The following is a 17,249-nucleotide window of genomic DNA, read 5'->3' as shown; positions in this document are numbered from 1 at the left end:
TCTCCCTTGTCCACTCTACTAGTTACATCCTCAAAAAATTCTAGAAGATTTGTCAAGCATGATTTCCCTTTCATAAATCCATGCTGACTTGGACCAATCCTATCACTGCTTTCCAAATGCGCTGCTATTTCATCTTTAATAAGTGATTCCAACATTTTCCTCACTACTAATGTCAGGCTAACTGGTCTATAATTTCCCGTTTGCTTTCTCCCTCCTTTTTAAAAAAGTGGTGTTACATTAGCTACCCTCCAGTCCATAGGAACTGATCCAGAGTCGATAGACTGTTGGAAAATGATCACCAATGCATCCACTATTTCTAGGGCCACTCTGGGTACTCTGGGATGCAGACTATCAGGCCCTGGGGATATATCGGCCTTCAATCCCATCAATTTCCCTAACACTATTTCCTGGCTAATAAGAATTTTCTTCAGTTCCTCCTTCTCTCTAGTCCCTCGGTCCCCTAGTATTTCCGGAAGGTTATTTGTGTGTCTTCCTTTATGAAGACATGTTCCAACCTTTTAGGTGGGCTATTGCTAGTTAGAATAGTACACTGAAACTGAGAGGACGTTAGGCACCACATTGAATTCCTACAATCTGCAAGTACTTCTAAACACCTATACTGTAGTAGCTTAAAAAATGTGGCCATCCCTTTTGTCAATACATTTTATTTCCCCTTAAAACTGTGTTATCGGAAGCTGAAGTGAATATTTCTAGACTTGAAAAAAAGTTACCAGAATGTTAAATATTGTTTCATGAAAGTTTTATTTTACAGTATGCTTCATTCTAACAGTTTCCAATCCATTACAGGGAACTCTCAATTATCCGGGTCCCTCGGGGATTGGGCTTTGCCGGGTAAACGATTTCTCCGTTAGAGCGAGTTGACATTACAGTTAATGCTTACAGTACTGCAGGTGTGCTCTAACCAATAGCTGTAGCATATCTTTTAATCCTTGAATTCTAGTCCTCTGCATCTATAGACCATTAGGCTTGTTGATTACTTCCTGCAACTGTTTACGGCATTTTAATGACTTATGAGAGGCAGTGGAACTGTGTGTGAGCAGCAGCGGGAGCTGAGGCAAGGCAGAGCGCTTAAAAGCAAGGCTCAACAGGCAACATTTGAAAGGAACATCACAGTTTCAAAGTGACGTCACACACACGCAATTTTAAATGTCGTTACAACAGTTTCCCGTTGTATTCGTGTGCAGATAATCGAGAGTTGCCTGTACTTATCTTCAGCTCTTTTCTCTCCCCTGCTGCGTAGTCTCTGGCAATGCCAGTCAGGGCAGTCATGTTCTCCAACCCCCTACCCCGCCATTATAATTTCTACTTGGTACAATTGTCAGTAGCAAAGCCACCAGTGGCATGGTCTTGTCATAACCTGTAATCTTGAACACTGTATCCTAACAGTTTGCGGCACACAATAATGGTGTGTGAACATGTTGCACTCGGTAACAATTTTTTCTATTGTTCAATAACAGAAACCACTACAATTTAATGTTATTCCCCAGGGTTTTAAGGTATCCAAGATTACGAATGCAACATACAATTCTCTCTGTACAGAAAATTGATTCACTTTTCTTGAGAGTTATTATATTTAAACTGTCATGTAGCAATTCAACAAATTTGAGAAACCTTACTTGGAATTAAATACATAGATCAGCTCCTAAAATGGCTTATTAGCATTTTTATCTGTGCAATAGCATAGTTTAAAAGCTACACCGTACCAAGCGGCTTGTGTTTTTTGAGGTGTGCAAACATCAATTTACTGCATAGTTTCAAAGTACTCAGTTTCAAGACTGCTTTAGTAAATAGCAAATGTGCAAATTAGAATACTGCAAATGGTATATTATAAATATAACTCAAGCTGCTCCCAATTATGTGTGTGGGAGTGAGGGGGAAAGTAAAACATTAATTTGTTGCTGTTTATAATTAGGAACAGTTGCTCTGTGCGTGTTTTAAGTATGTAACAGGCTTGTGATTCTGATGGGGAAATAAAACTGGACAGCTACAGCAGATATTTAGATATAATAAAATAAATTGGCAGCAAAATCAATTGTCACTCATTAGAAGTGGCAACCATATATTTTGGCTTAAAAATGTAACTTATCTTTATGCGTATATCATTAACGATAAACGTGTTTCTTATATAAACAAGTTAATACTTTCCACCACTCCTGCTGATTTTGTTTTCATTCGTGCGGTGGGCGGAAATGTAAATCCTAACAGTTTCTCAATATTGAAAGATCTGCATAGTTCAGCAACATTGTTTTTTAAACTTGAGAAACCAAGGTGAAGGGCCATGGCTCATAATGCAGGGCATCACCAAGGTGGAAAGGATTAAAAGAGGCGAGGAAAATTACTAAACCTGGGCTTTCAAAACCTGAAAATTATTCCTACCGCAACCACTGGTATAGTCGACTCCAGGAATAGTCGATACTTGCTCCTAATTCTTATGTTCTTATCTTGTGTGCAGTATTTAGTAAGGGCCAAAATTTAAAATCATACACCCGGTCCTAATCATATTTTATATTATTTTTAGCAAAAAAATACAACATTGAGAAGCAGTGAAGTACAGTTGGTTGGAGCATATGTTTTTTTTTGCAGTACAGACGCAAGAGTTGAAATGCAAAACTGCAGCAATGCTGCACCACCACTGGCAAGAGGGTGTAATTACAGCAGAAGTTTACATAGGCAGTTTCCATTTCTACTTTCCAGCTCCCAAACTGCAATATGTTTTAGTATTTAACTATAAACAATAAATCAAAAGTATTATTCTGAGAAGGTATAATTTTAAAATGATGACTGAATTATGCCTGCATATGCTTGTCCAATTTATCACCTACTTTATCTCAAGATAGGTGCTCCAACAATAGGTACAAACTGGTAAAAAGGAAGTCCAGGTCTAATGTCAGGAAGCACTTCTTTACAATACTTAGAATGGTCTTCCAAGTAGGGTAATAGAGGCAAACTGAAATATTTTAGAGGTAGCTGGATATTGTGAGGGAACTGGGCATTGGCTCTTACAGAAGGGCGAATTAGATGGGCTGAATTGCCTCTTTCATTTGTACTTATTTTTGTGGTAGTTATATACTCAAAGGTGTGCATTTAGCATCTGAGTCAAATACCAGGAGAATATTGGAAATCTCCATAATGAGTTTAATACACTTCACAGCTCTGCAATATTCCCAGCATGTATTTTTGAAAACATATCCTTTTCAATCTGTAAGTTTTCACACACACAATATAATGATAACAAAGAGGTTTACTGCCATTAGAAATAAGAATAGGACTTTACTCAAATAATTATAAGCAACCTGTGTACCACAGCAGGTGTTTTGCAAAACTCAGCCTTTCAATTAAGTTTAAGCTGTGATTAGGATCTGAAAAACCTCAGCATAAATTTTGCATTCATGATGGAATGGCAGGTTTGATGGTGGAAAAAAAGTTGCAAGTTATCTGTAATATCTATTTTTCAAACAAAAACACGAGATTTTGTTACATTTTATTTAATAAAATAAATTCACAATTTTAAAACACACAAAAAATAATTAACATGGTGATCAGGATTGTAAAATGTGGGCTCTCTGTTTGGAAACTGTCCTGTCTTCAGCGTTTGTCCATCGAAAGACTGCTCTAATGTTCTAAAGGTGTTGGCCATTCGTTTCCATGTCTCCATGTGTGAAGATGTACAGCAGTTCAGATGGTGAAGTGTGGAAAACGAATCACTGAATATCATCATCATCAAAGAGGTCTTCAAAATCTAGAGTTTAAACAATAACATTAATATCCTCAAATCAAGGTTTACTATACTTTCTCGGTTTTCTTTTCCCCCTATAAGTTCCATTCATTTGTTAAGTGAGAAAAACTTTAAGCTCTTTATATATCTCCATGAATGCAATCATCATCAATCTCTAGTCCAACAAGAAAACACATTTGAAGACGCCAAAAGGATCCCACATGCCTAATCAATTTTCCTTCCCTTCTTGAGCAACAAGTGAAGACTGACAAAATACAAGCTGAAAGAAAACCTTAGTGTGGAGATGTGAGTAACCAGGAGGGTCAATGAGGGCAGTGCATATGATGTAGTGTATATGGATTTTAGCAAAGCTTTTGATAAGGTTCCACATGGCAGACTGGTCACTGAAGTAATAGCCCATGGGATCCAGGGCAAAGTGGAAAGTTGGATCCAAAATTGGCATAGAGGCAGGAAGCAAAGGGTAATGGTTGATGGGTGTTTTTGTGACCGGAAGGCTGTATCCAGTGGGGTTCTATAGGACTCAGTGCTGGGTCCCTTGCTTTTTGTGGTATATATCAATGAGTTGGATTTGAATGTTGGGGGTATGATTATGAAGTTTGCAGATTACACTAAAATAGGCTGTGTGGTTGATAATGAAGGTGGCTGCGGACTGCAGGAAGATACCAATGTACTGGTCAGGTGGGCAGAACAGTGGCAAATGGAATTCAATCCACATAAGTGTGAGGTAATGCATTTGGGGAGGTCTATAAAGGCAAGGCAATACACATTAAATGGTATGACACTGTGATATGAAAAGTGTAGAGGAACAAAGGGACCTTGGGGTGCAAATCCACAGATCGCTGAAGGTAGCAAGCCAGGTAGATAAGGTGGTTAAGAAGGCATACGGAATACTTGCCTTTATTAGTCGAGGCATGGAATGCAAGAGCAAGGACGTTATGCTTGAACTGTATAAAACACTGGTTAGGCCGCAGCTGGAGTAGTGTGTGCAGCTCTGGTCACCACATTATAGGAAAGATGTGATTGCACTGGAAAGGGTGCAGAGGAGATTTACAAGAATGTTGCCTGGACTGGAGAATTTTGGCTATGAGGAAAGATTGGAGATGCTGGATCTGTTTTCTTTGGAACAGAGGAGACTGAGGAGAGACCGGATTAAGGTGCATAAAATTATGAGGGTCCTGGATAGAGTGGATAGGAAAGACTGGTTTCCCTTGGCAGAGGGGTCACCAACCAGGGGGCATGGATTTAAAGTAATTAGATGGGGGGGGGGGAAGTAGAGAGGAGATATGAGGGGAATTTTCTTTACCCAGAGGATGGTGGAGGGTCTGGAACTCACTGCCTGAAAGGGTGGTAGAGGCAGAAAGCCTCACCACATTTAAAAGATACTTGGAGGTGCACTTAAAGTGCTGTAACCTACAGGGCTATGGACCAACAGCTGCCAAGTTGGATTAGGCTGGATACCTCTTGAGCGGCCGGCGTGGACGCGATGGGCTGAAATGGCCTCCTTCCATGCTGTACAGTTCTATGAAGAGTAGAACTTTAATTCCGTGCTCCAAGACATGTCCTAGGTTGACCTTCCTTTTATTCATTGAGGTGACACATGGAACTCTTCTTAATTCAGGCACCTATCAAGCACTCCTAGGTCAGCTATAGCACAGCTAGATGCAAAATGAAGCTCCCTCCCTTCAGCTCCAACCACGGCATACTGCACCAGTGAAACACTTTTTCCATTTCTAACACCCGTCATTCTATTGACCTCAGTGAAATAGCCAATTAGTGCCTCCTGTAACTTCCTCTAACCTAAATCCTCTGAGATCGCGGTGCTGCTCCAATTCTGACCTCTTGTGCATCTCCGATTTTCATTGCGATACCATTGGCAGTCATGCCTTATGCTGCCTCAGCCCTACACTCTGGAATTCCTCCTTAAACCTCGCTGTCTCTCTCTCCGCCTTTATGACATTCCGTAAAACCTACCTCCACTTGTTCTAATATCTCCTTACATGGGTCAGTGTCAAAATTTGTTTGAAAGCACTCCTGTGAAGCGTCTTGGGACGTTTTACTAGACTAAAGGTGCTATACAAATGCAAGCGGTGGTTGTTGAATTTGGGACAGTTTTGTGCTATAGGTCCATATCCAGTAATCTAATTGTTTGAGACTGTCCAAACTAATTTCACACAAGACTTTTAGGGGTGGGGCACATAGGCTGTTCAAAAATCTTCCGTCAATCAAATAGTATCTGACTAATGAACCTATTACCATGAATCAATGTAAACTGCTGCCCTACAAGCTCAGTGCCATCAGGGCACTGATTTCCTGTTTCACCACTGAAACTTTTAAATCAGTGGGGATTTGTCAGATGACAAATTTCAATTGTACAAGGTTTCATCCTTTTTCTCCTCTGGTAAGCTCTTTGCCACTAAGCACCTTTTACAAGAATAATCAGGCCTCAAATTTAATTCAGTATTTCTGTTGATGCCATGCTAGAGGATGACTTAATTCAAATCTCCTTTTTAGGTGTAGAATTTTGAATAAGATTGAGTTATAAAGAAACACCAAATACTTTTTCTGCCATGTCATTCTTAAGTGAACTTGAAATTGAGAGACAGAAAGACCAGCACATTTACATTTCTACAAAGTTTCTTTACGATTATTCCCTTCAATTACAGAACAGATAGTGATTATATTAGGTCTGAATATATAAGGCTGTAAAATAGTTTCAATATTGAGTTTTTGTTTTAAAAGGGCAGTATGCAGGTACAGCAAGTGATCAGAAAGGCCAATGGTACCGTGGCCTGTATTGCAAAGGGGATGGAGTATAAAAGCAGGGAAGTCTTGCTACAGCTATATAAGGTATTGGCGAGACCACACCTGGAATACTACATGCAGTTTTGGTTTCCATATTTTCGAAAGGATATACTTGCTTTGGAGGCAGTTCACAGAAGGTTCACTAGGTTGATTCCGGGAATGAGGGGGTTGACTTATGAGGAAAGCTCGAGTAGGTTGGGCCTATACGCATTGTAATTCAGAAGAATGAGAGGTGATCTTGTCGAAATGCATAAGATTATGAGGGGGCTTTACAAGGTGGATGCAGAGAGGATGTTTCCACTGATGGGGGAGACTAGAACTAGAGGGCATGATCTTAGAATAAGGGCCGCCCATTTAAAACTGATGGAGAAATTTCTTCTCAGAGGGTTGTAAATCTGTGGAATTCGCTGTCTCAGAGAACTGTGGAAGCTGGGACATTTACAGAAATAGACAGTTTCTTAAACGATAAGGGGTAAGGGGTTATGGGGAGCAGCTGGGGAAGTGGAGCTGAGTCCATGATCAGATTAGCCATGATCTTATTGAATGGCGGAGCAGGCTCAAGGGGCCGTATGGCCTACTCTTGTTCCTATTTCTCATGTTCTTATATACGTACCACCCATAAACGTAAATACTTAAAAAGATTTGCAGTTTGGTTCATATTATATTTTGTCAAGGCAAAAAATCATTATAGGCAGTCCCTCAGAAATCGAGGAAAACTTGCTTTCATTCTAAAAGTGAGTTCTCAGGTGACTGTACAGTCCAATACAGGAATTACAGTCTCTGGCACAGGTGGGACAGACAGTCGTTGAAAGGGAGTCTGGTTTGCCGCACACCCCTTCCGCTGCCTGCGCTTATTTTCTGCATGCTCTCGCCGACGAGACTCGGTGTGCACAGCGCCCTCCCGGATACTCTTCCTCCACTTAGGGCGGTCTTGGGCCAAGGATTCCCAGGTGCCGGTGGGGATGTTGCACTTTTATCAAGGAGGCTTTGAGGGTGTCCTTGAAACGTTTCCTCTGCCCACCTGCTTGCTGTGTTGGAGTTCCAAATAGAGTGCTTGCTTTGGGAGTCTTATGTCAGGCATGCGGATGATGTGGCCTGCCCAACGGAGCTGGTCAAGTGTGGTCAGTGCTTTGATGCTGGCCTGATCGAGAACACAGACATTGGTGCATCTATCCCCCAGTGGATTTGCAGGATCTTGCAGAGGCAGCATTTCTCCAGCACTTTGAGGTGTCTATTGTATATAGTCCACGTCTCTGAGCCATATAGGAGGGCGGTTATCACTCAGCCATGAAGACTATAAGCTTGGTGCCAGAGGTCTTGGTCTTCGAACACTCTCTTCCTCAGGCGACAAATAGCTGGGGATGATTTAGCTCACATCAACCTCTATAATTTTATCCTCATCGGCATTCCAAATATTTGAACTAGATCTCTGCTCTCTTTTTTTAAATGTAAAAGCAACCTGGTCAATATAATTTCTTTACTTGGATTTTTTACTGAAATTCAGTGTTTATTGCAGAAAAAGATCTCAGTTGTGCCATCCAGTATTCATATCATATACTGCCAGCTAAAGTACAGAATGGTCTGATTTAGAGGAAATATCTTTGTCCATAACCCCAACTGTTCCAGCACACATTTCCCAAATTAGCTACTGAAGTCTCCAAATGAGCTTTTCAAGTTAGTGCCAATCCGTGGGCAGTTTTGTACAAACACCTATATTCTCTATGAACAGGGGAGCTCTGCATGGTGGCAGAGCACTGTTAGGTTGTAAAGCAAAATCGAATGAGGAATGTCTAGCCAAGATCATCATCTGCTAGCTTCTAAGGAACAGGATGAAACTACCTCCATAATTAGACCTCTACCAGTCAGGACACGCCAAGTAAAGGACCTTAGCAATGCCTAAAAATCCTACTTAATTACTGAAGAGGAAGAAGATTCCTCATAGTAAGGCACATTGGGTATGTTTCCACTCTAAGTCACAAAACCCTGTCATTGCAAGTTGCTTCACATCATAGTTTCCATTACATTCATTGAAATGAATCAGTGTTTTAAAATGTTGGGCACATAAAGGACTTGAACTTGTGATCCATGTAATGTAAAGTTAGCTCATTTACTAATGTGACTAAATTGCAAACCAATAAAATGTAAATACCAGATAATGTGATCAACAAATACTCACCCTGGAGTTATCGTGTTGAAATTCCCACTGTCTTATTAATCTTTAATACTTAAACTAAAACTTCAAAAGAAAAGCAACTGATTTTTCGGGAGACTTGCACATAAAATTTGGAAAGATGCACAAAAATATTTTACTTTTATTATTGTTGCGGCATGCACAGGCCATTACATTCACATTCCTGTGTAGAAAAACATATCTAGGTAACTGTAGAAAGATTAAAATAAATGAGATTCTACATTTATAAAATGATGTTCTATAGTTTCAGTATATACAGCACTGGATACTGGAAACCCTTTTAATTTGCTTCTTTATGCAACTTGAGTATAACAGTGTAGATAATGTTTGTCAGTCTGTTGGAATCAGATTTGTAACCTTGGACATTAGGATAACACAAACAAGTTCAATGTAGAGCCAAATTTTGGGAGGAATCCTGACGAAAAAGGTTAATCATTGCCACGTTACAGTTTTCCCATCTGCAAGCAACTCTGCGGCATTGCATCACTCCTCCTCGCAGAACAATACGCCAAATGCAGAACAAAGGTTCTAATTATAATGAACTTAAAAGAAATTCATATCCACAGGAAACATACTGCCCACAAAGTATTTTATTGCCAATTAGAGATTTTATGGTGATTCATGATTTTTAACATGGCCATGTCATTTCCTCTGTAAATCTGACAGGCAATCAAAGTATTTGGGCAATTGGAGCTGTAGCACTGATCACAAAGTACATATATAACCAGAGTATTTATTTTAAAATGCTGTATTTGGATAAAACAAGAATGCAATCTGATACTTGAGAATTTTATTTGAATGCCTCATATTTTTCCAGATGCTTTCAGGCACCATCAGGTACTGAATGGTAATTTTTTATCGAAATGAATTGGTACACAAAATATGTATTGGCCCGGATTTTGCATTCCCCGTGATTGGGTAAGCTCAGCGAATGCCATCGTAAGCCTTGTAAAAGGCCCAGAAGGTTCCGGGTTTCCGCACGTGTGAAAACCCAGAACTTCGATCGGTCACTGTTCGCCTTTGACCAATCATCCGCACTGACCCATAAAAATCACTGCCCATGAAACCTTTACACCTAGTAAAAGCAGGCATAGGGCCTGCTTTTACCAGCATAAGGGTCAATATAAATCTTGAATAAAATAAAATCATGCAGAAACATTTAAAGTTAGTTTATGTAAATGTTGGCCTGGATTAAAATGAAAAAAATATTTTTCAAAAAAAAATACATTTTTATTGTAAACACTTTATTGAAGGGACTGTATCAAATGTGAAAATGAGAACATTTATTTTTATTCCAGTTGTGTTAATTGTTTGATTATTTGGGATTCCCCATATGCTTATGGGGATTCCGTTCGGGTCTCAGACACTTCAGAGCCGCCTGCGTCCCTGGGCCTACAGGCCGAAGACCCAAAGTCTGCGAAGCCAGAGAGCCTGAAGGCAGGTGTCGATTTATATATTTTAAAAAAATCATCGGGTAGGTGGTATACTCCGGAGGCACGCCTCTGACCGCAACTTCCGGTCCATTAAAAGTAATACATTTCCTTCTATTTATTCAAATATAAATAAAAGTGTGTTTGTGGAGGTGATGGTTAATCTGTGATAATGTTGCCCCTTTCTAATAACCAGAATGGTCTCCATTGACCATGTGGCAATTGCCTCCAAACAAATGCTTATATCATCCAAAATCTGCCAGAAAACTGGAAGCCATTACTGTAACAACCTGCTTGTGACAGATCACTTTGCCGGTTTAAATACTCAGACTGTTCTTGATATACATTTTATTCATCTTTGTTACTTTCATTGAATATTGCACATTTTATTCACTTTTTCTAATTATTTCTCAATCTAAATTCAAACTCCTAAGTCATTCTGTGATCCATGACAACGGAGTTTTATTCAGTTGTGTGTTCAAGTTTACTGAAGTCTATACATTTTATTCGGCTTTAATATTTTTCCAGAGTAAGCTGTGGCTCAGTGGTAGCATTCCCTCCTGAGTCAGCAGGTTATGGGTTTGAGCTGCACTCCAGACAACCCGGTTGCAACGTTACGATCTGTGAATACTGTGCCGAGATCAGTGGGCAACAACTTGCATCCGATGTGAATGGTGGACGGACCCAATGTAGTACTGGCGAGGAGATCACAGCTCTAGCCTCTGAATATTGGGCCGATATCAGTAGCATAATCATGTCTGATGGAAGTGGAGTGGAGACACCTCCCTCACCCTCCCCTCCATCATATCTAGCCAATCCTCCTGGTAGGGACACGATCATAATATTTCATTCAATTGAATCTATATGGAGAAAAGTTAAAACATGATACTGGTTGCCGAGACACATTAGACACTGGTTTTGTACCTTTAATTTTTACCTCTAATTAGAGCTTATATCCAGGGATGAAAAATTCTCCTGAACCAAGTGCTAATTGTTTTCACGAATATTCTGTTACGATCTAATCTTTGGTTGCTGTTGATCGAGGAGCATTTTTGATGAGCAAGGATTCAATCAGATGTTTAGCTGCTTAATAATGAAAATTTTAGAACCAAAACTTCTAACACCATATTAAGTGGTAAAATTACTTAAAGAAGTATTTTTCTATAATCTTAGTAGAAACCCCAACCTTGGTGAGAGGTAATGGATGAGTCAGATTGTCTGAAATAATGCTTAGCTAAGGTACTCAGAGGGACGGTTTCTGTCCAAGATTTCAAAAGTCAAGACAGGAGTAGTAGTTATAAGAGATTGTAGGACAAAGTTTTCAATTAGGAATATTAGATTGTAATCAACTCAGTGTAAGAAGTTGGCTTGAAGCTAAAAGATGACAACTACTGACAACGCATGAAGATAGAATCATACAGCACAGGAGGAGACCAGTGTGTCTGAGCCGGGTCTTTGAAAGAGCTATCCAATTAGTCCCACTCCTCTGCTCTTTCCCCATAGCCCTGTATATATTCAATTTACTTGTGTAAGTTATCATTGAATCTCCTGGTAGGATAAGCAGATGCATAAATACTGAGGGCCGCAAACTGAACAAGTCGTGTGGATAACCTCCTAGGACTCCGCACCGGCCCGCTTCTACCCCGGGCCGAAAGGACCCCAGGGCCCGCTGACCACAAGGAAGGCGCTTGGGTGTAGTGTTCTGGCAGTGCTGTGAAACATTCTGCCCAGGGCCGGCGCCGAACCGGCCGAAGGGACTCAATTTTTAAACTTTTAATCAACTTTTAAATTTCTTAAACAATTCGGGAAAACTTTTAAATTTTTAATCAACTTGGAGAACTTTTTTTCTATAACTTTTAATCAACTCTTTTTTTTTTTTTTAAACGCGGGGTGGCCGCTGCACACTGGCAACCATGCGGGCTTAGCTGAGCAAGGTCTTGGTCCAGTGGCAAGGGGGTCCAAGATGACTGGAGACCAGGCACTGCTGTATGACCACAAGGAAGGCGCTTGGGTGGAGTGCTCTGGCAGTGCTGTGAAACATTCTGCCCAGGGCCGGCGCCGAACCGGCCGAAGGGACTCAATTTTTAGTAAACCTTCAATCAACCTGTGTAACTTTAAAAAAATAATAATTTGGAAATACTTTTAAACTCAAACTTTTAAAACAACTTGGAAACCTCTGGGGAAATTTTTAACCTTAGAAGGAACTCTCCAAAACATCCCTCGGAACTCCAGCGGGCAGCTGACCTTCCCAATGCCTGCCCCCCCAACCAAGCCTCGGGCCATCTACTATCAATGGCGCTACTCGGCACTGAGCTTGCGGCAAACATTTCGCTGTAGGCAATTAGGCTCATACAGCAGTGCCTGGTCTCCAGTCATCTTGGACCCCCTTGCCACTGGACCAAGACCTTGCTCAGCTAAGCCCGCATGGTTGCCAGTGTGCAGCGGCCACCCCGCGTTTAAAAAAAAAAATTCCCGCACGGGCATCTTTCACTTCACTAATATGAAGTTTGGGACCTGGAACGTCAGGACCCTAATGGACAATTCCAACAGCAACAGGCCGGAACACCGCACCGTCATAGTTGCCCGGGAACTTAAGACGTTTTGACATTGCCGCCGTAAATGAGACCCCGCGGGCAGGGGAAGGCCAGCTCAAGGAATATGGTGGAGGTTACACCTTTTTCTGGAAAGGAAAACCAGCGGAAGAACACCGCCTTCATGGAGTCAGCTTTGCCGTCAAAAATGAACTGATCGACCACCTTAGAGACTCCCCCTGCGCGGTTAACGAACGCCTCACAACTCTTCGCCTTCCCCTATCCCGGAACCAATGTGCCACAGTCATCAGTGCGTATGCCCCAACACTCGATGCAACGGATGAGGCTAAAGAGAGTTTTTATTCCAACCTCGAGACATCCCTGTCCCGCGTCCCCACGGATGACAAATTGATCCTCCTAGGTGACTTTAATGCCAGGGTCGGCAAAGACACAGCCCTCTGGGGAGGCATGATTGGCAGAGAGGGGGTAGGAAAAGCCAACTCCACTGGTACCCTACTCCTGACAAAATGTCTAGAACAGAAACTCATCACCAATACCCTGTTCTGCCAGAGGGACAAATACAAGGCATCGTGGCAACACCCTCGCTCCAAACACTGGCACCTGCTCAACTATGCCATCGTCCGAGCCAGGGATCGCAAGGATGTGCGCATCACCCACGTCATGACAGGAGCTGACAACTGCTGGACGGACCATCGCCTAATCCGATCATCAATATAAACATAGCCCCAAAGCAGAGGGGACAGCAGAAGCAGTGCCGCAAAAAAGTTAACGCCGGGGCACTTAAAGACCCAGCTATGAGAGCCCTATACAGCCAGCGCCTCTCAGCTAATCTGGCATGCCTTGATGACCCTGAGATGCTGTATGTCCACAGCACTTGGTCTGCCCTCCAGGTCTCCATAACCAGTGCCTGTGAAGAGACATTTGGTTACTCAACCAGAAAACACAAGGGCTGGTTTGGTGATCAGGAGATCCAAGAACTAATAGATCGTAAGCACAGAGCATTTCTGAGCCTCAAGCAACAACCCAACTCGGGAGCTGCAAAGCAATGTTACAGACGGCGCAAGGCTGAGGTCTAACAAAAAACCCGGGAGCTAAAGAACAGGTGGTGGATAGAGAAAGCACAGGAGATAAAACAACTGGCTGACAATCACGATATGCGAGGATTCTTCATTGCAGTCAAGACCACCTACGGTCCAAACTCCCAAGACTCAACCCCACTCCTGGCCAAGAACGGGGAAACACTCATCAAGGACACCGAGGCCGTCAGGGCCCGCTGGAAGGAACACTTTGAAGGTCTCCTCAATCGAGATCCTGCCTTTGACTCGAGTGTTCTCAACTCCAACCCGCAGCATGAGACCCGCCACCACCTCAGGTGAAACTCCAACGCTGCACGAGGTAAGGAAAGCCATAAAACAGCTCAAGAATAACAAGGCTACGGATGCGGATGGAATTCCTGCTGAGGCGCTAAAGCATGGCGTAGAGGCGCTGTTGGCATGGATACATGACCTCATCTCTCTCATTTGGAGGGAGGCGAGCATGCCGGGAGATCTCAGATGCAGTGAACATGACCATCTTTAAAAAGGGGGGACAAGTCCAATTGCGGCAACTACAGGGGAATCTCCCCATCATCAGCCACTGGGAAGGTTGTCGCTAGAGTTCTCCTCAACCATCTTCTCCCTGTGGCCGAAGAGCTCCTCCCAGAATCGCAGTGCAGATTTCGTCCCCTACGGGGCACAATGGACATGATCTTTGCAGCGCGACAGTTGCATGAACAATGCAGGGAACAGCACCAGTCCTTATACATGGCCCTTTTCGATCTTACAAAGGCCTTTGACACTGTGCTTATGGAGCGTCCTACTCCGTTTTGAATGCCCCCAGAAGTTTGTCAACATCCTTCGCCTGCTCCACGACGACATGCAGGCCGCGATCCTTACCAGAGCTTCCATTACAGGCCCAATCCACGTCCGGATCGAGGTCAAACAGGGCTGTGTCACTGCTCCAGCCCTCTTCTCAATCTTCCTCGCTGCCATGCTCCACCTCACAGTCAGCAAGCTCCCCGCTGGAGTGGAACTAAACTACAGAACCAGTGGGAAGCTGTTTAACCTACGCCGCCTCCAGGCCAGGTCCGAGATCACCCCAACTTCTGTCGTTGAGCTGCAGTAAGCCTGCGTCTGCGCACATTCTGAGGCTGAACTCCAGGATATAGTCGATGTATTCACCGACGCATATGCAAGCATGGGCCTTACGTTTAACATCCGTAAGACAAAGGTCCTCTACCAGCCTGTCAGCACCACACAGCACTGCCCCCACAGTAATCAGGATTCACGGCGCGGCCCTCGACGAAGTGGACCACTTCCCATACCTCAGGAGCCTTTTATCAACAACGGCAGACATTGATGCGGAGATTCAACATCGCCTCCAGTGCAGCCTTTGGCCGCCTGAGAAAAAGTGTGTTCGAAGACCAGCCCCTCAAATCTACCACCAAGCTCATGGTCTACAGTGCTGTAGTAATGCCCGCCCTCCTGTATGGATCAGAGGCATGGACGATGTACAGAAGACCCCTCAAGTCGCTGGAGATATATCACCAACGATGTCTTCGCAAGATCCTGCAAATCCCCTGGGAGGACAGACGAACCAACATCAGTGTCCTCGCCCAGGCTAACATCCCCAGCATTGAAGCACTGACCACACTCGATCAGCTTCACTGGGCAGGTCACATAGTTCGCATGCCAGACACGAGGCTCCCTAAACAAATGCTCTAGGCGGAGCTCCTTCACGGCAAACGAGCCAAAGGTGGGCAGCGGAAGCGTTACAAGGACACCCTCAAAGCCTCCCTGGTAAAGTGCGACATCACCACTGACACCAGGGAGTCCCTGGCCGAAGACCGCCCTTGGCGCAGAAAGTGCATCCGGGAGGGCGCTGAGCTCTTCGAAACTCAACGCCGCGAGCGTGAAGAGGTCAGGCGCAGGCAGCGGATGGAGCGTGTGGTTAATCAGTCCCACCCACCCCCCCCCCCCACCCCTTCCCCCGACGAATGTCTGTCCCACCTGTGACAGGGTCTGTGGCTCTCGTATTGGACTATTCAGCCACCTATGGAGTCACTTTAGGAGTGGAAGCAAGTCTTCCTAGGTTCTGAGGGACTGCCTATGATCACCCTTTCAGGCAGTGCATTCCAAATGCTTACAGACAACTCATTGAAGACATACCCTTGAGGCTAAAATTAGTGCATTGTGCAGGGGAAGACAGAGTGTTTTGATATAAAAACATCCAACTTCTTTTAATGGTTATATCATCCAAGATGTAGAAAGAGCATAATTGCTACCTGTTATACAGAAAAGTCCCAATGTTGTCAAGCAAGTATTCTAAATCCTCATAACTGATGTTATGTTAAATTGAGGCTGTGATACTGTGATTCTACATGGAGTCTTCCTACATTAAATTGAATATAGTTAATGCTTTAGCTGTAATTCTGAAATTAAATTAAGTTTGTTTGTGAAATTGCATTGATAAGTATATTATCCTGGACTATATAGAAACAGTGTAATAGTCATCATCATAGGTGGTCCCTCAAACTAGGATGACTTGCTTCCACATGAGTGCACATGTTTCAATGAAGGACCCGATGTTCCAGTCCTGAACTCCAATTGAGGGGTTGGAAGATGCCTGTTTTTTTTTAATGTGTGGTGACCGTTGCACATCAGAGCTCGGTCTTTATCCAGTGGCAAGGGTTAACCAGGAGGCCTGCTCTGCTGCACGGACCTAGTGCGCACACATATCGCAGTGTGGGCAGGCCCGTGCTGCCCTTGGGCCCTTCTGGGTCCTGTACCCTCATTCGCCGCACCTCCGCCACAATCTCTCCCTGCTCCTCTGCCACAAACATTCGCTGCACCCCCGCCACGATCTCTTGCCGCACCTTCACCACAAACATTCGTTGCACCTCCGCCACGATCTCTCACCGCTCCTCCGCCGCACCAAACATTCGCCAAACTTCCATCACGATCACCGACCAAATCTCAGCCACGATCCGTCATCACTCCTCCGCCCTAATCACTCGGTGCAAGTCCGCCACGACCTTCCCGCTCCTCCGCTTTACTAGGGCCCCGCTGATGCTCCTGCCCATGCTCCAAACGGCAACCTGGACATCTTGGGCCACCCCGACCTGCGAGAGAACATCTCCGCAGGTCGGGGTTATAAAGAGCTGGAGCATGCCACTGCAGCTTCCAGCGCGAGCTGACACAAATGTACAACAGCTTCGAGGTGGGCGACTGGGTGTAATATTGTAGTTATAGTACATTAAACAGTGCCGCGTTCAATCCTCGATATCTTTGGGGTAAGCGGAGTTAAATGTATCCTTTTAGTTGAGTCAATTTATTTAGTTTAACTCAAGAACCAATTTAAGCATTTGACAGAAAAATTCTTGATTAAAAAAAACTAAATCCCAATCTATTATTCCTACAACTGCTATATGTTGACCTGGTTGAAGAGATCCTCAAAGTGCTCCTTCCAGCGGGCACTGA

The 17,249-nt window shown here is 43.4% G+C and overlaps 1 protein-coding gene across 1 annotated transcript in view; it reads right to left on the bottom strand.

Annotated features, from left to right (window-relative positions):
- Positions 1-743: 743 nt before the first annotated feature.
- Positions 744-17,249, bottom strand: part of cops9 (COP9 signalosome subunit 9) — a 31,163-nt gene continuing 14,657 nt past the window's right edge. Inside the window, exon 3 of the mRNA XM_070883375.1 lies at positions 744-3,760. Coding sequence (XP_070739476.1) covers positions 3,723-3,760 — 38 coding nt within the window. The 3' untranslated portion in view covers positions 744-3,722. The remainder of the gene's footprint in view (positions 3,761-17,249) is intronic.

Source organism: Pristiophorus japonicus, chromosome 6 (assembly GCF_044704955.1).
Source record: "Pristiophorus japonicus isolate sPriJap1 chromosome 6, sPriJap1.hap1, whole genome shotgun sequence".
Lineage (NCBI taxonomy): Eukaryota > Metazoa > Chordata > Chondrichthyes > Pristiophoridae > Pristiophorus > Pristiophorus japonicus.
The sequence above is the reverse complement of the archived record's forward strand: the minus strand, read 5'-3'. Positions and strand labels throughout refer to the sequence as shown.